General features: G+C 60.1%; 2 protein-coding genes across 9 annotated transcripts in view; one reads left to right on the forward strand and one right to left on the reverse strand.

The window, feature by feature from the left end:
* Positions 1–4,308, forward strand: part of DHX30 (DExH-box helicase 30) — a 29,975-nt gene extending 25,667 nt beyond the window's left edge. For all 3 annotated transcript variants that reach the window (XM_069006134.1, XM_069006132.1, XM_069006133.1), the window contains 8 exons: positions 855–1,061; positions 1,377–1,458; positions 1,911–2,104; positions 2,178–2,337; positions 2,575–2,732; positions 3,157–3,260; positions 3,337–3,476; positions 3,982–4,308. In XM_069006134.1, coding sequence (XP_068862235.1) covers positions 855–1,061; positions 1,377–1,458; positions 1,911–2,104; positions 2,178–2,337; positions 2,575–2,732; positions 3,157–3,260; positions 3,337–3,476; positions 3,982–4,217 — 1,281 coding nt within the window. In that variant the 3' untranslated portion in view covers positions 4,218–4,308. The remainder of the gene's footprint in view (positions 1–854; positions 1,062–1,376; positions 1,459–1,910; positions 2,105–2,177; positions 2,338–2,574; positions 2,733–3,156; positions 3,261–3,336; positions 3,477–3,981) is intronic.
* Positions 4,309–6,569: 2,261 nt separating this feature from the next.
* The window catches only part of MAP4 (microtubule associated protein 4), a 156,751-nt gene continuing 145,263 nt past the window's right edge, over positions 6,570–18,057 (reverse strand). For 5 of the 6 annotated variants that reach the window (XM_069006127.1, XM_069006128.1, XM_069006125.1 and 2 more), the window contains 4 exons: positions 16,796–16,877; positions 14,303–14,415; positions 11,768–11,939; positions 6,570–11,610 (listed from right to left, as the gene is read on the reverse strand). In XM_069006127.1, coding sequence (XP_068862228.1) covers positions 11,603–11,610; positions 11,768–11,939; positions 14,303–14,415; positions 16,796–16,877 — 375 coding nt within the window. In that variant the 3' untranslated portion in view covers positions 6,570–11,602. The remainder of the gene's footprint in view (positions 11,611–11,767; positions 11,940–14,302; positions 14,416–16,795; positions 16,878–18,057) is intronic. The other variant, XM_069006124.1, reaches the window with a different exon arrangement.

Consider the following 18,057-nt stretch of genomic DNA (forward strand, 5'->3'; position numbering starts at 1 on the left):
GGACGATCTGCTGCCCCAGGGCCTGTTCCTGGCAGTGCTGGGCCCTGGGAAGGCTCTTGTTTGTACACCTTTGTAGCAAGGTGAAGGCAGCTGTGCTGCTGTTGCTGTTGGGAGAAGGAATTCTGGGAACATCCCTCTGCCCCTGTTCTAGAACATCATCTCCCAGGGCCAGGTGGCCGTTCACACCTTGGAGCAGTTCTGGTTTAAACCCAACCCTCTGATATTTTCCCGGTTTTATCTCAGTTCAGAATGCAGACCCTGAGGCAGGGCTGGGATGGGGAGCCCTGGGATGGGGAGCCCTGGGATGGGGCCTGGGACAGGTGTCCAGCAGGTGGCATCTGGGTCCCATCCATGCAGCTCTGGTGCTGCTGCCGGACAGAGAGCGACAGAGAGCGGCACTGCAAGAGGCAGGAGAGAGGGAAAGGCTTCCCTGGCCCTGTGGGACCATTCATCAGTCCTGAGGAGTCTGAGTTCTCTTGGCTGGATCGAAAGATGGCAAAGGGAGGGACTTTGGATAAGGGCCTGGAGTGACAGGACAAGAGGGAATGGCTTCCCAGTGCTAGAGGGCAGGGTTAGATGGGATATTGGGAATGAATTCTTGGCTGTGAGGATGGTGAGGGGCTGAAATGGATTTTCCAGAGTAGCTGTGGCTGCTCCTGGATCCCTGGCAGTGTCCAAGGCCAGGTTGGACATTGGGGCTTGGAGCACCCTGGGGCAGTGGAAGGTGTCCCTGCCCATGGCAGGGGTGGCACTGGATGGGCTTTAAGGTCTCTTCCAGCCCAAGCCAGTCTGGGATTCCATGGTGTGAACAGAACAGAGCTGTGGGAGTGCTCACCCTGCTCCTGTCCCCGCAGGTGTCCTGCCTGGAGACCGTGTGGGTGTCCAAGTCCAACGTGGTGCAGCGGCGCGGGCGCGCCGGGCGCTGCCAGTCGGGCTTTGCCTACCACCTGTTCCCGCGCAGCCGCCTGGACAAGATGCCCACGTACCAGGTGCCCGAGATCCTGCGCACGCCCCTGGAGAACCTGGTGGTGCAGGCCAAGATCCACATGCCAGAGAAAACGGTGAGCACAGCTGCCTGCAGGGAATGAGCAGGGTTCATGGAGCCCCAGGGACAGGAGCTGGAAGAGCCCAGAGTGCTGCTGCTTGAGTTCTTGCTTTGCTGAACACGGTGCTGCCCAGGGAGGTTCAGACCAGAACTCTGTAGATCCCTGAGATTACAGAGTGTGTCTGGAAGACTGAAGGAATGGAGAGGTCTGAGCTCATGTCCTTGGAGGCAAACAAAGAGGGAACTGTGTTGCAGTCTGGGTTCCTGAGGGCTCTCCCACATACCTGTATGGGAAACAGGCTCACTTTTTCCTTTCCCTGCTGTGTTGCAGGCAGTTGAGTTTCTCTCCAAGGCTCTGGACAGCCCTGACATCAAAGCTGTGGATGAAGCCGTGATCTTGCTGCAGGAGATCGGTGAGTTAATTCTCAATGGAAACACATCTGCTGTCTAAACGTGGGAAGTGGGACTTGGCCCAGGCTGCTGTGGGGCAGACTGGGCAGGATTGTCCCTGGATGGCAGTTGATAGAGACTTTCCCAAACCCTCTATTTCCCACACTGCTTTGCTTAAAAACTGGGGATAACTTCCCAAGGTTAAAAAAAAAAAGGGGGCGGGGAGGTGATGGAAGGGAAGTGGTGATCTGGAGTTGAGGGCCAGGCCTAGTTGATGGTCCTGTGGCTCTGGCAGCTGTTTCTTTGTCCTAAGCTCAGTTAGACCTGGGGGGTTCTGCATGCTCATTGCAGGCCCCTGTCTTTGTGCCTCTTCGGGAGGTCATCCCAAATCTTCCCAGCCCTGGCAGTTCCCAAATCCCCTGTTTTGGCTGCCCTGGGAGCTGATGGATGTGCCACGTGGGTGGCTCTCCTGCAGGAGTGCTGGACCAGCGGGAAGCCCTGACCACTCTGGGCAAACGCCTGGCCCAGATCTCCACGGACCCTCGGCTGGCCAAGGCCATTGTCCTGGCCTCCATCTACCGCTGCCTCCACCCCCTGCTGGTCATCGTGTCGTGCCTGACGCGGGACCCCTTCAGCAGCAGCCTGCAGAACCGCGCCGAGGTGGACAAGGTGAGGAGCCCCCCTGGCACGGGGGGGAGCGGGGGGCGGGGCTGCCCGTGGCTCACCTGTGTCCCTGTCCCAGGCCAAGGCCGTGCTGAGCCGGGAGAGCGGCAGTGACCACCTGGCCTTCGTGCGGGCGGTGGCGGGCTGGGAGGAGGTGCTGCGGCGCAGGGACAGCCGTGCCAGGGACAACTACCTGCAGGACTACTACCTGTACGGGCCCAGCCTGCGCTTCATCAACGGTGAGTTCGGGGCCATCCTGCCCCTCCCCTGGCCCCACACGGCTGCTGCACAGGGAGGGACGTGGGGCACAAGTGGGCTGTGCTGGGCCAGCAACCGTGGCACCGGGCAGGGTCTGGCTTTGGCCCAGGACAGGTCTCCTGTCCCAGCCTGGGCTGGTGCTGCCCTGCCGGGGTGACTCATTCCATGGGGGAAAGGAGAGGGTGAATCTCATGCTTGGGGCTGTCTCCTCCCTCCAGGCCTTGTCAAGCAGTTTTCTGAGAACCTCTACGAAGCCTTCCTGGTGTCGTCCCCGTCCGACTGTACCATGCCCTCGTCCGTGTGTAACCAGTACAGCGAGGAGGAGGAACTGGTCAAGGGCGTCCTCATGGCTGGGCTCTACCCCAACCTCATCCAGGTACTGGCGCTGCCTTCGCTCTCTGGGCATTGCTGTCACCAGAGTGCTGAAGGGCAGAGATGCTTCTGCTCTCTTGGGAGTGAGTGTCCAAGCCAGGCTTCTGCCCTGTGCTCTGTCCCTGATCCCCACTTGTGAGGAGTGGCCATCCCGGCTTGTGTTGGGTCCATGCTCAGGTTCTTGTCACTTGGTCTGGGAGCCACTGAGTGGCATTTTCTTCCTGTTTGCTGCCTGAGGTGGCATCTTCCTCCTCCTGTTGTCTGTCCCTTGCCTGGCACTGGGTGACTGCCAGGTGTGGTCACCCCAGAACGTGCTCCGCTAAGCCATGGAGCTCCTGGGAGCGGAGGGACATCATTCCCTCCCCGTCAGAGGGGTGGCTGTGGCTGCCAGGGCTGGTGCAGGCTGTGACAGTCCCCTCCCGTGGCAGGTGAGACAAGGCAAGGTGACGCGCCAGGGGAAGTTCAAGCCCAACAGTTACGCGTACCGGACCAAGGCCGGCACCGTGCTGCTGCACAAGTCCACCATCAACAGGTGGGTGAGCGGGGAGGGGGTCCCACGGGGCCGTGGCTGTGCCGGCCCGGCCGGGCTGACCGAGCTGCCCCTGCAGGGAGGCGTCCAAGCTCTACAGCCGCTGGCTCACCTACTTCATGGCCGTCAAGTCCAACGGCGGCGTCTTCGTGCGGGACTCGTCCCAGGTGCACCCGCTGGCCGTGCTGCTCATGACCGACACTGACATCCACGTGCGAGGTGAGTGCTCCGGGGGCGCCCAGCCTGCTCCCCCTGCTCCCCCTGGCCCCAGTTCCTGCTTCCCAAGGCTCTTGGGCTGGGCACGCATTGCCGTGGTGGGGCTGTGGAGGTGAGGGTTTGTGAGCTCTTCCTGGCTGCTGCTCTGCAGGGAGACAAAGCCAGCCCCCGCAGGCTGAGCCTTGGGGCTGTGCCTGGAGCATCCTGGGGAAGGGAGCTGAGCTGGCAGGATCCCCCTTGTCCCTGGGGATGTGTCCCTTCAGCCTGTGGGGTTTTGGCAGTGCTGCAGTTCGGCTCTAGGCCGCGAGCTCAGTAGGGCTGTGCTGTCAGTCACCTCCTGTGGGAAAAGGGGAGGATCCCAGTGCGTGCTCAGAGCTGCCTGGCTTTGTGGGAGCTGTCGGCCCAGTCGAGTCCCCGGCCTGGGCTGAAACGAGTGTGGGGAGGAGCTGCCCCAGGGGCAGCGGAGGAGCCCGAGCAGCCCCGCTCACGCGCTCTCCCTCCCCCCAAGATGACGGCTGGCGAGCGACGGTGTCCCTGACGGACAGCGACCTGCTGGTGCTGGAGGGGGACTCCTACACCATCCGCCTGCTGCGCGACTTCCGCGTGTCCCTCTCCAAGATGGTGGAGACGTGCCTGTGCTACGAGATGGCCGCGATCCCCGGGGACCTGCACCACCAGCACAGCCAACTGCTCGACATCCTGGTGGATCTGCTCAAGGGCCCTCCTGGCAGCTTCGGCTCGTAGGCAGAGCTGCAGCCTCGTGTGGGGACTTGTAATTTGTATAAAGATGTTCACAAATGTTTATTTAAATAAAGTTCTATTTATCCCTTGTGAAGTCATCTCTCTCCATCCTAGAAGATTAATGTTGTCTGAATCTCCTGCTGTCGGCTCCGTGCATGGTCACCGCGTGGGAAGAGCAGCGCAGTCCCGCCGGGAATGGACTGGGAGTGCTGACGGACCCCAGCGCGAGCTCCGTGGACGCCCACCCGCCTCCTCCGCTCGTCCCAGCGCCGGTCCCTGACCGGGAACAAGGACACGGCTGCTGCGGGCCCTCCTCTGCCCCCTCCCCACGGGGCCGGGCTGGAGCCGCTCCGGGGCCAGAGCTGCTCTGGGCTCAAGAGGAGGACGGATGTCCCGGCTGTGCCAGGATCGTGGATCCAGCAGCTCCGGCAGGGAGGGGATCGCTGATCGTTGTCTCTCCGCTCTCCACATGGAGGAAGCCCCGAAAGCACCGGATGGAGAGGAATTCCACGCGGGATCCGAGGGGCCCTGCCAGCCCCAGCACAGTCGTGGTGTCTGAGTGTGAGATGTGACTCGTCCTTCCCAACCTGCCTGTACTTCTCGTCCTCTTGCGTTGTTCCTATGATTTTTTTTTAAATTCCTGTTCTCCCCACGTGGAGGAGGCCGGATCCCTGTCCCTTGTGCAACACAGGACGTGATTGTAGCTGCCAGGCTGCCTGTGAGCGCCGCTCCTGCGGGAAGCCAGGAGCAGAGGCACAAAATCCTTTGTTTTCTATGAACAGGGACCATATTCTGTGGAAGGAGGATTGCGACAGGCACAGCACTCACTGAGGAATCTGGAGTTTAGTCCCAGCTTTGCCTTGGATTCTCTGTCCGAAGAAGACAGTGACCTACCTCACAGGGCTGTTGTGAGGGTCGGGGTTTGTAACGGGAGCCCTCGTGCCCAGGGCTGTGCCCCCCCGGGGCCTGGGCTCCTTTCTTTTTATTCCCATTTCTTACGCTCTTTGTACCTGCAGCCGGGAATGGGAGCGAGGCCGTTTCCATGGCTCAGGGGCTCCTGCCCCGCGCCCCCCGGGGCCACCCTTTGGTTCTCCCAGTTCTACCATTTAAGTTACTGCTCATGGGCTTTAAGGCGCCGTGGCTGTGCCAGCACAAGGCCCAGGGGGGCCCTTCCGAGGCTCTGCTCCCCCCGGCCCTGGGGATGCCGGCGCGGGGCCCTCGGAGTCCTGCAGCCTGGGGTCACTCCAAACTGCTCATCTTCATTTCACTTGCTTGAGGTTGTCACTATTATTTGACCAGTGTTTGTTTCTTTTGGCCTGTATAATGGGCAGTATGGTTTTCCCTTCCAGCAGGTTTAAAAAAAAAGAAAAAAAAAGACAAAAAAAAAAAAAAGACTAAGCTATTGTCTAAATGGTTCCGAACTAGTGTGATATTGGGATACTTCCGTGGCTGTTATGTGATACTGGATCTTTTTACAACATAGATTAAAGACAATAAAAAGGGATAGAGTAGGAACTGCCTCTGTCCTCTTCATTCTTTTTTACTTTTTTTTTTTTTATTCTGCAAAGTTTGGCTTTTGTGCCTTTTCCTGGGTAGGGAAGAGCAGCACCAGCTGCTTGTCTGCTGGGAGAGGTGCAGAGCTGCCCTGGGGCTGTGGGGGAGTGAGGGGCTGCAGGGCCATGCTGTGCCCCCACACGGACCCCAGCCACCCCCAGGGGACAGTGGCTGTGGGCACAGGGGGCTGGCACTGAGGGGGGGCTGCTGGTGCCTGGAGAACCGAGCCCAGCGTGTCCCAGTGCCCAGGAAAACCGACCCAGAGTGTCCTGGTGTTGCCCATGCCTGGGGAAGCCAAGCCAGCGTGTCCCAGTGCTGCCCCTGCCCTGTGTCTGGGGCAGCTGGGGATGTTCCCACAGCAGCGCTCAAGGAGGGGCAGAGGAGCAGCTGCTCCAGCCATAGGGACCTGGACCTTGGGTCCCAGTCCTGTTTGGGGTCTCAGGTCACATCCAAGCCAGGGTGGGAAACCTTTCCTTTATCTGTGTGAGTGGCCAGGGGCACCTCCTGGGAGGTGCCGGTGCCCTCTGGCTGTGCCAGCTGTGTTGGCTGTGCCAGCTGTTCCAGCTGTGCCACGGGCACCGAGGGCTCCCGCAGGGCCCCGTGTCAGCCCAAAGCCCCCTCCCCTCTTAATGCAGGAGCAAAGCCAGGGATGGAAATTCTCTTGTGGCTGAAATCAGAGTCACCCGAATTCCTTCAGCCCCCTCCTTTAGCGCTCTGCCAGCACCACCGCAGGTGCCCCGCACTGTGCCAGCGCCGCCCGCCCGGCCCTCCTGCCCCACAGAGTCACACCAGCCTGAGGAGGAACATCTAGAAGCTTTATTTCAACCCTTTACAATAGTAAAATCACAACATCAAGTCAGGAAATGTTGCTAAGGAGACGACGCTCTTACAGCCCCCGGGGAGGGGAGACACAAAGGCAGAAGCAACCGGTGGGTTCCCCCCGGGCCGGGGGCTCTGCCCCGGCCGCCCGGAGCTGCTGTCTCACACCAAGCACAGACCTCCCCTCTCCAGCCCTCGCCTCCCCCACCACGGCGCAGGGACAGCGGAGTCTCCCCCTCCTCGGGCACCCCCTGCAGAATAATCCTATGACACAAAATAATAATAATACGTCACATTTAGAGAACACGTCACGCGCTGCTCACGCCTCACAACAGCCCGGTGAGGTAAAATTGAATCCCCCCCACCTTTGCAGATGGGGAAACTGAGGCAGAGAGGTTGAGTGGCTTCCCGAGACCACGGAGGGAGCCAAGAGCCGGGATCAGCCTCCGGGGTGCTGCGCCCCGAGCCCTCCTCCCCGGCCGCACCGCCCCACACCCCGCGGTCACTCCCCTCGCTCCTGACTCGGTTCTACGTTACGGGACAACGGGAGCTGCAGGCGGTGCCGAACGCTGCGGTGGGATGGGCACGACGGGCGCGGTGGAGCCTCGTGGGTGGTTTCGGCCGGCGGGACCCGTGCGAGGAGGGCGGAAGGCGAACGCGGCCTGGGCTGGAGCTCGGGTGGGGAGGGAGGGAAGGGAGGAGGGAGGAGAGCCGGAGCCCTTCAGAGCCCTTTCCGTGCTGCTGCCTCCCGGGGCCGCTTCCCCCCCAGCCACGGCCACTCGGCCTTGGGGGGACACTTCTCCCGAGCCTGGAGGCTGCTGGGCCCCCCAGCCACGGCCACTCGGCCTCGGCAGGGCCGGCACCGACGGCGGCCGCGGCTCCGCAGGGACTCGGCCCTGCCCTCAGGGGAGCCCCGTCACCCCGACGACGCCACCGACATCAAGCTCCAAGAAAACTAGAAATTCTGCCTAAACACGAACACACGAGGGTCCCGGGGCCCCTCTCACACACCGACACTACGCGGGGACAACGCGAGGGGCAGCGTAGAAAACTACATTCAGTTTGCGGCCGGGAGCCGACCGGGAGCCACGCGCTGGGGCAGCCGCGGCCTCGAGCCCACAAACTCGGTTACTTGAATGTACTTGTTAACAGTATAAAAAGCCCGAAGTAACTGTATATGCCACTGATATGCCGGGAGACGCCGGGCTCCGGCTGCTGCCGGCCGGGGTGGAGCTCCCGCCCAGCCCTGCCCCGGCCCGCGCCGCTCCCTCCCCTCCCCTCCGGCGGCTCGGCCCCTCCAAAGCCTCGTCCCGAGCTCTGCAAAGGCCTTTGCTGAGCATCCTGCCCGGAGCGAGCCTCCAGCGCCCGCCTGGCCCCGCTCAGCCCCTGCCCAGCCCAGAGCCCCCCAGCGCAGCCAAAGCCAAGACCCCCAGCGCCAGCTCAGGGCAGGAACGTGTACATTCAACTCGCATCTCAGTCAGAGCACAACTCCTGTTCTTCCCGGGATTTGCTGCCTCCAGCCCTCGATGGAGCCACCGGTGCCCGCAGGCCCTTCCCACGCGCGGCCCCCCAGCAGCGTTTAAGGTCTCAGCACTACCCAGCTCATCCCACCTCCCCAGACAGGAAACTAAAGTCATTCCCACCACACACGGCTCCTTCCCAGGCTAGCAATATGTACAGCCGCTTCCTCAAAATAAAGTTAAAAAAGAAATCCTTATTAAAACTGAAGCTGTCCTAGAAACACCACGGCAAACTAGTGTATCTGGATTTAGTTTGTCAGCTAAACACAGGCACAACAAGTGTTAGAGAAGTGGCACAGAAGCACAGGCCGGGGGCTCAGCTGGGCCGGGGTTTGGGCAGGGACAGGCCTGGGCACCGCACGCAGCCACCACGGCCCGGCCAGGGCCGCCCAGCGCTCGGGAAATCAGAAATCGGATAAAAGCAATGCAGGGAGAAGGTGACACCACTGTCCCTTTGCAGCGGGGCAGGGCTTGTTTGCTTTTTGCAATCTCAGAAGATAAAGTGCAATGTTGCCACTTGCCTTCCTCCTGCAGTCCCTGAACTGGGACCCGGCTGCCTCCCTTTGCCCGGGGCACCCCAGGAATCTCATCCCAGGGCACCCAGGGAATCTCATCCTGGGGCATTCCAGGCCACCACAGGCCTGGGGTGCCCCAGGGAAGGCAGCGAGAGGAACACGACATCTCAGCCTCCACCTCCTCTTTGGTTGCCCGCGAACATCTCCAGCTGCTGCCCATCGGCACAAACCCTGCTCCCAGCGCCCCTGCCTGGCCCGTGAGCCTGGAGCTCGGCTCCAGCCCGTGCCAAGACCACCCTGGCTGGTGACAGGCCCAGAACCAGGCTCCATGCTGGGAACCAGGCTCCAGACAGGGAACCAGGCTCCAGGCAGGGAACCAGGCTCCAGGCCGGGAACCAGGCTCCAGGAAGAGAACCAGGCTCCAAGAAGGGAACCAGGCTCCAGACAGGGAACCAGGCTCCAGACCCAGAACCAGGCTCCATGCTGGGAACCAGGCTCCAGGCAGGGAACGAGGCTCCAGGAAGGGAACCAGGCTCCAGGCCGGGAACCAGGCTCCAGGAAGGGAACCACGCTCCAGGCAGGGAACCAGGCTCCAGGCTCACTGTCCTGCTGAGGGGCTCATCCTGCTCCTCTCCTGTCCTTCAAATTTTCCCTCAATTAAAGTGTTGGAAAAATCACCCAAACCAAAGCCAAGGCTGCCAAGCTGAAGCTGGTGTGTAGAATTTAGCAGTAAAGAAAGAAGGAAGCGTCACGGGAGGGCAGTGATATATACCGGGATACAGGGAACGAAGAGGGGCTCCGGGGAATGGGCCCGGCTCCAGCCCCTCCCTCCGAGCGAGGGCCGGGTGGCAGAGGCTGCTCCAGGGAACGCCGGGGACACACAGGGACACACAGGGAGGGCAGGGAGCGACGGCACGGCCGCGCTCCCCGGTGGGGTCAGAGGGATGTGGGAGGGAGCGGAGAGGTGGGGAGGAGGGGGAGGAGGAGGAAGAGGAGGAGGAAGAAGAGGAAGGGAAGCACTGGGAGGTCTCTGGGTATATATAACCGCCCCTTTCAGGTGCAAATCTGCATCGCTCGTTTAAATTTGTATTCAGATGAAAAAGCACTTATGAAACTACCAGACGACTTTGATGCAAACTAGTACATTTTAATGCCATTTTATTAGAAATCATGCAAACTTTAATATAAAAAATACAAGTGCAATAAGAATCTTTGTGTGTAAATACAGATTCCGGGTTATCGTGTCATTGTCGGCTTCCCAAAGAAATATTCCCACAAGCACGAGAAGCTGCAGGCTTCCCTCTGTCCCCTCCTGGAGCAGCCCCCCTTAGCACACGCCTGGTTCAGTTCTCTTTGATCCCAGTGTTTTGTTACTCTGCTCTCCTTTTTTTTTTTTTTGCTTTAAATTAGTTTGACCACCCAAGAACACTTTTCTTTTCTTTTCTTTTCTTTTAATTTATTTACATTTCGTTTCTTTAGTGTCATTTGAAACGAGGAGCTCCAAGAGTGGTTAAATCTCCTTCCTAGTCAGAGCTGCAACTCCCTGGCACCAACCCCGCCCTGCTGCCCCGCCGAGGGCTCCCGGCCTCATCCCGGGATGAGCGCTCCCTTCCCTTCTCCCTGCTGCCTCCGCGGCCCTGCTCATCCCGACGCTCGGGTCCCCCATCCATCACCCCACTAAAACCACACACACCCCACACACCCCCCACGCACCCACGGACCTGCTGCAGCCTCGGAACTCCCGGCCTGCGCCCTCCTGCCCCGCCACGGCCGCCTCCTGCCTCCCTCAGCCTCGGCCCTGGAAAAACGGGAGAAATCCCAGGGCTCGGCCGTGCCGTTAATAAATAAACCACCTTTGCAGAAGGCACCCCGGGGAGGGCTCACGAGCGTCAATTAACACATCTCGAGGTCAACACAGGCTCCACCTGAGCTCTCACAGCTCAAAGTTTGCCCTTTACACATTCCCGTGCCTTTCGTTCCAGACATGGCTTAATCCCATGAACTCGCTCCATCGTTTTAAAATATTAAAAAAAAAACCCCAAACAACAACAAAGAAGTTACAATGGCTGGATATGTCAGTAAGAAGCCAACACGGCAGCAGCGGTTAAATGTCCCTACTCTCCTACGGGTCAGAAAAGAAGGAAAGAGAAAAGGAAACTTAGCACGGGTTCGTAACACCATAAATCATCAACACTTCGTCACAAAGAATAAAAGGTTCAAGTCAACAGTTAAAACAGCCTAACGAGTGTGGAGGGGATTTATCAGCATCCCACAGGCGGCAGAAACTGAAGCGGCGAGGAGGGAAGGGGTTCAAAAAAGAGACAGAAAGAAAGATCACAGCTTATCCCTGTTAACTCGGCCTGGCCTCAGCCCGCACCCCGCAGGGCTCTGCTCTGTCCCCGCCGCTGGCACGGCCCGGGAGCCGCGCGGGCCCGGCCCCGACGCGACACCAACACTCGAGAGTCACCCCAGGCCAACGGGACGGGCACGGAGAGGGAGGGGAGCCCCTTTCCGGCCGCCGAGGGACCCCCAGCCCGGGCGGGGCCGGGTCCCCGGGACGCTCCGAGCTCCAGAGAGGCCCAGCCCGTGGAACACCGTCCCCTTCCCACCTAAAGCCAGAGCCGCGTTAAGAGAGCCAAGCTGGGGTCCCTGGGGCGCGTGGAGCGGGGCCGGGGGTCACAAGCCTTGCTGGGAGGGCGCGGCCGGGGGCGCCGGCGGCGGCAGCGGTGACGGGGAGGCGACGGAGCCCAGGCTGTCGCTGGCGGAGGTGCTACGCCGGGGGCAGGTGCTGCTGGAAAGGGTGGGGGGTTTGGAGACGACAATTTCTGCTCCGTGGTCTGTTCGAGCCTTGGCCTTCGCACGGAACGTCAGCTTGTGAGACTCAATCTGCAGCGACACAAGGGCAGGGGACAAGGGGACACGGGGAGAGGAGGAGACAAGGGACAGGAGGGGAATGGAAGACGATACCATAATGTCATCATTAGATGCCTGGAAGATAAAAGGCAATTTTCTGAATTAAAAGAAAGGCACCACAAGCCTGCAGACGTCGCTACCAGCGGAGGAGGCTGCGGTGGCAGCGACGCCGCCGTGCCCGGGGCTGCCGGGCTCCCTCCCCCCGGCTCGGGCGGGGCCCGCGGGCACTTACTTGTTTCTTGGATGTGAGTGTCGAGGCTCTGCATTTCCCTTTGGTCGGCGGTGCTGAGGGCGGCCAGGGCCGGCCCCACGCCGTTCTCCCGCAGCGCGGGGGCCGCGGGCACCGGGCCCGGCCCCGCTCCGTTCGCCGGCGGGAGCTGCGCCGGCTCCGCGCCGCCCTCGGCCTACAATGACAATCGTGGGCACGGGTCAATAGCGACGGGGACGGGGGGGAGGGTCGCAGGGACGGGAGGTGATGGGAGCGGGGATCTCCGCTCCTGGGAAAGCAGATCCTGCCCGGCCATGCGGGGTCTCACAGACCCCGGGGCCCTGGAGCTCCTCCGAGCTGCCCTCGGGCCCTGGAGCTCAGCGCCTGCTTCCTCACACACAGCTGGACAGCCTGGAACACAGTCCAGGGAATGGCACAGGGGCCAGGGAATGGCACAGGGGCCAGGGAATGGCACCAGGGCCAGGGAATGGCACAGGGGCCAGGGAATGGCAAGGACAAAGCCCAGTGCTCCGAGGCCAAGGGCTGGTGGGTGGGGTGGGGTCACTGCTGTGACAGTGGATCATGACCTGGGGACACCCAGAGCAGCTGTGGCTGCCCCTGGATCCCTGGCAGTGTCCAAGGCCAGGCTGGACGAGGCTTGGAGCAGCCTGGGATAGTGGGAGGTGGAATGGGGTGATCCTCAAGGTCCCTTCCATCCCAACCCACTCCAACATTCTGTGCTTCTAACACATGGTGGGTCCCAGGCCAGGAAAACCAAGTTCACACAAGGAGCTCATTTTCCCTTGATGCTGAGCCATGAACCAGGACTGTGACTTCAGAGAATCCCATCCTGGTCTGATCTCACACCAGAGCTGCTCATCCCACCTGGAGTCACCGCCTTTTACTGGCCGTGGCAGAGAGCTGAGCCCTCCTGCCCTCGGAGAGGAGTCTGCTGCCCTGGGGGGATCCCACTGGGAGCGACAGATTTGCTTGGAAAGACACTGGGACACCACCAACAGTGCCAGGCAGTGTCACCACAGACACCCGCAGAGAGGGGGGAACACACTCCAAAATCAGACTAAATCTGAACAGGTGAGATTTTGGAACTTGGGTGACAGCACCAGTCACCAGCAAACAGCACCAGTGTACAGACCAGACACTCCAGTTCACTGGAATTCTGTCAGAGAAAGTTCCAGACCCCTCCCAAGGCAGCAGCAGCTTCTCCAGCTCCTTCCAGCTTTCCTTGAGCCATGATTTGCCAGGATGGAATTTCCAGACAGGGCTGGAGACAGGAGAATCCTGATGGATCCCCAGTGGCCATCCCCTCTCCCCCTGCTTTACCAGGAATCACTGAGCACATGCTCAATCCACTCGGGAACGCCGCTGCCCCTCAGGACCGGCATCACTGATTTCCAGTGCACCCAGGGTTTAACACAATGGCTCCAGCCCAGCTCTGAGCCCTTCCACCACACACAGATCCTGGGCACAACCAGGGAATCCAAATGCTTGGAGGCATTTCTCCTGGGTCTGCCTGTCCTGCTGGCAGCCCCCAGAGGGGTTTTCTCTGCTTCCAGAGCCAACAGCCCATTTCAGAAGCAGCATCTTCTCAGACCTCACATTTGGGAGAGGGACTTTTCCTGAAGGCATGGGGTGACAGGACATGGGGGAATGGACTTAGGCTGAAGGAGAGCAGGGTTAGATGGGATCTTGGGAAGGAATTCCTGGCTGGGAGGGTGGGCAGGCCCTGGCACAGGGTGCCCAGAGCAGCTGGGGCTGCCCCTGGATCCCTGGCAGTGCCCAAGGTCAGGCTGGACATTGGGGCTTGGAGCAGCCTGGGACAGTGGGAGGTGTCCCTGCCATGGCAGGGGTGGCACTGGGTGGGCTTTAAGGTCCCTTCCAGCAACTCCCTAAGCACAATTGCCAGCTCCCTGGGGTTGTGCCAGGCCCACACGTTCCTCAGGGAGGGAATGTCCCCTGCCTGAGCACAGATGTCCCATTGCTGCAGCCAGACCTGAATGTGCAGAGCCAAGGCTGGGGACAGTTTGTGTTCCTGCAGAAGGGCTGAGTCACAGCCATGAGAGCTGGGATCTGTTCTCATCCTCACACCAACAGGGCTGAGGGACTGGGCTCGACGGATCCCTTCCAGCTCAGGATATTCCATGATTCTGCAAATGCTCTGCCAGGTGCTCTCTCCCAGCACAGAGCACATGGATCTCACCAGCTTTCACTGGGGGTGAAGGCCACTGCAGCCCCTCTGCTGGGCTCACAGCTTGGAGCAATCCCTGCTCCCACATTCCAAGAGGAAGGATGGAGATGGGCAGTGCCAGCCCTTGGGAATGCCCAGCAGGGTTAGGCACCCCGAGGTGGGTCCCAGCTCTCTCCTTTCCAACCATCCTCATCCTGGGCTCCAGCCTCACTCCCGGGGTGCAGAGCACAGGCCCCAGAAACAAGGAGGCTGGAAGAAGGCTGTGGTGGAGGAGCTGCACTTCAGGAACAGCAGGACAAGGACAAGAACTGGATCAAAACCATTCCCTGGCTGTGCCAGACCCCTGCACTCACCTTGACGGCTCCTCCGGCTGGCGAGTGTCCCACGTTGTCCAGAGATCCCACTTTGGCCTGGGCCTTCTCCTTGAAGTTCAGCTTCTGGTTCTCGATTTTGACATCTCCTCCCCCTGCAGGGACAGGGAGCAGGGCTGAGTTTGGGGAAGCCCCCAGCAGTCCCATCCAGGTGTTCCCTTCCCAGCCCCGCCCCAGAACCGCTGGGGACCCTTTGGAGCAGGGACGGGACAAGTTCCACATTCATTGGCTCAGCCTCTCCCCAGGAAAAGTTTGGTTTCAAACTGGAAGACCAAAGTTGGTGATTTCCAGCTGTGCCAGCAAACAGGGCCCTGGGGAATGCTGCACATGCAGGCAGGCTGGAGAGATCCTCCCTGGATCTGCTCCTGAGGCTGCCTCCTTCCCCAGAGCTGCAAAATCCCACCCCTCACTGGTGCCATTCCAAGGCTGACTCCTACTGCTCCTGTCCCTGTCCTGCCCAGGCCTCTCCAGCTCAGCCATCTGTGCACTCATTGGTGCCAGGACACCTCCTGCTCCTCTGTGTCACTGCCTTCCTGCCCTCCTTATCCCTTCCCGCTGCTGCTCCAGCCCTGGGATCCCCGGGCACCCCTGCCTGCCTGGCCAGCTCCTCCCTGGCACACACCCGACCTGTGGCTCCACAGGCAGGAAAAGCCTGGGGGGAACTGAAGGAACACTGCAGGTTCAGGAGAACGTGGAGGTCAGAAAGAAACCTGCAGAATTTTAGCAAGATTTTCCAGAACGGAATAGATTCAATAATACTGCAGTTCCCATTAATCACAGAATACAGAATCATGGAATGGGTTGGGTGGGAAGGCGCCTTAAAGCCCATCCAGTGCCACCCCTGCCACGGACAAGAACACTTCCCACTGTCCCAGACTGCTCCAAGCCCTGCCCAACCTGGCCTTGGGCACTGCCAGGGATCCAGGGGCAGTCACAGCTACTCTGGGCACCCTGTGCCAGGGCCTGCCCCCCTCCCAGCCAGGAATTCCTTCCCAAGATCCCATCTATCCCTGCCCTCTGGCAGTGGGAAGCCATTCTCTCTTGTCCTGTCCCTCTAGGCCCTTGGAAATAGTCTCTCCCCATCTTCCTTGGCTCCCTGCAGGTCCTGGAAGGCCACAATGAGGTCACCCCAAAACCTTTCTCTTCTCCAGGCTGAACAATGCCAACTCTCCCAGCTCTTCCTCCCAGGGGAAATGCTCCATCCCTCTGACCACAGTGGTGCCTCCTTTATTGATAAATCAGACTGTGCACACCCCCAGGTTGGAATCATGGATCTTAAGGATCATTCCCACCCCGCTGCGTGGCCAGGGCCACCTTGCACCAGCTGCAGTCCAGGTTCCAGCAGCCTCTCCAAAGCCCAGCTGAAGTCCTGCTCAGCACAGCTTTGCTTCCCAGCGACATCATTAAACCCTCAGCCCCCTCTGGAAGCCTGGCGTGGCCAACGGCAGAAACCAACGGATTTGGTCCAACAAAACCAGTTAAACCCAGTGGGAGCCGCTGGCAGGGTGGCTGTGCTTTCATCAGGCCTGGACAAGGGCACTGATTGTCACTCCCAGCTCGTTATTTCCGAGCGCTGAGCACGCAGAGGTCGCGGCCGTGGCAGCGCGTTCCCAACGCCGGAGCGCGCTCGGAGCCGCTGGAGCGAGGGCTCCTGCAGCAGGGTGAGCTGCCTGGACCTGGCAGGCTGGGGAGGGCGCAGGGGACTCCCAGAGGGGACAAAGACCAGCCTGTGGTGCTTGTTCCCAGCCCTAGGCAGTGAACTCTGTCCCTCGTGCGCGGGCTGTGCCGGCGGCAGCGTTCCCGGGCGGAGAAGTGCCCCCAGACACCAAGGGGCCAGCCAAGGGCACTGAACTGACCATCCCTCAGGCCAAGCCAGGGGCCTCCAGCCCCAGGACCTTGGGCTGGGCACAGCTTGGGGAGAAACCTGAGATTCCCAGGACTTCACGCAGAGCAACCGCTGTATTCTCAGGGGGAGCAGGTAATTCCCGCACACTCATCCCAGAAAATTCATCAAAGGGCCAAAGGGTTTTCTGTGAGGCAGGAGCTGCCATGGACTCAAGGCTGAAAGGACCCTTGTTTGTGCTCTGAAGAATTGGAGGGAACTTCCTTTATCCTTCCGTGTTCCATGAACATCCTCGGATGTTCCGAGTGCCCCAACGCCCTCTGTGAGCATGGATGAAGCTTCCTGCTATGGTCACGGAAGCATCCACGTTTTCCTTCTCAAATGAGCAGGAAAAGCAGAAATGAGGCAAAGCTGTAGATTATCTTCACAGGCAAGAGGACATCCCACATCTAATCCCCCTCTCTGCTCATGAAACCCCCAGGAATTGTGGAAGAAGCATTTTTAGGGATTTCCAGAAGCACTGAGGACACCCCCTGAAAGCAACAAACCCCTTAAACTATTTCAGTCACAATCCAGGACTGTGTTAAAGGGACAAAACTTACAGAGAAATGAGGAAATGGTGAAATTCCTACCTGGCTTATGCTTGATGTTTGCTTTAGATCCACACTTGGAGGACACTTTGGAAAGGTCGACTTTCTTGTTCTGGATCTGCACCTGGAGAGACAAAAAGCAGCAGCTGAGCACAGAGAAACCTCTCCAGACTCTGGAGGCCAAAGCACCACGTTGTGCTTCGTGAGTGCCCCTGCTCTCCCACGTTATTCCTGCTGCTGATTCCCAGGAATCCTTCCTGAGCATTCCTGGCCACTGCCAACGCCGCCAGCAGTGTCGGGGTCGCTCAGAGCCGGGGGGGTTAAAGTGAGGGACAGAGCTGAGACCAGAGAGCAGCACAGAGGGACAGAACCGGGAATGGGGCTGAGCTCAGGGCACAGCCATGGGATACAGAAGCACTGGGAATAGGGACAATAAAAGCCAACCCACGGCTCCTGCCCAGCCTGGGGACACGGCCATGGCCTGGGGTCACCTCACAGACCTCCTGCTGCAGGGCCAGGGCCATGCCACAGCTCCAGCCTCTGCTCTCCACCATCATGTCCAGCCTGGAGAAGGACACAGGGAGAGCTCAGGGCCCCTTGCAGGGCCTAAAGGGGCTCCAGGAGAGCTGGAGAGGGACTGGGGACAAGGCATGGAGGGACAGGACACGGGGAATGGCTTCCCACTGCCAGAGGGCAGCGATGGATGGGAGATTGGGAATTGGGAATTGCTGGCTGGGAGGGTGGGGAGGGACTGGAATGAATTTCCCAGAGCAGCTGTGGCTGCCCCTGGATCCCTGGCAGTGCCCAAGGCCAGATGGGACAGGGCTTGGAGCAGCCTGGGACAGTGGGAGGTGTCCCTGCCCATGGCAGGGGTGGCACTGGATGATCCTTAAGGTCCCTCCACTCAAACCAGTCTGGAATTCTCTGAGGGATCACAGTGCCCAGATGGAATGCACTGCTCCAGGAATCCATCCCTCTTGAAGACCAGTGCCAGAGGTGAGAGCAGCCACCAGCTGGGACCAGCAGGCTCAGAAGTTCTGCTCCAGGTCAGTGCACAGAGAAAATCCACAGATTTCCTTTAGAATGTGACAAGAATTCCTCCACCCACCAGCCACTCTAGGAGTTTACTGAGAGTTCCCAGGATCATTTGCCACAACTCTTCCTTGGGAAGCGTGGATCCTCCTGCTCCGTGTGCACAAGGAGGAGGCCCAGGAGGAGCAGCACAGCACAGCTCAGCCTCCTGCCATGGCCCCACGGCCCCAGCTCAGGGACAGCCTCAAAAGGTCAGCCACAGACCCTGATTT

Source organism: Aphelocoma coerulescens, chromosome 2 (assembly GCF_041296385.1).
Source record: "Aphelocoma coerulescens isolate FSJ_1873_10779 chromosome 2, UR_Acoe_1.0, whole genome shotgun sequence".
Classification (NCBI taxonomy): Eukaryota; Metazoa; Chordata; class Aves; order Passeriformes; family Corvidae; genus Aphelocoma; species Aphelocoma coerulescens.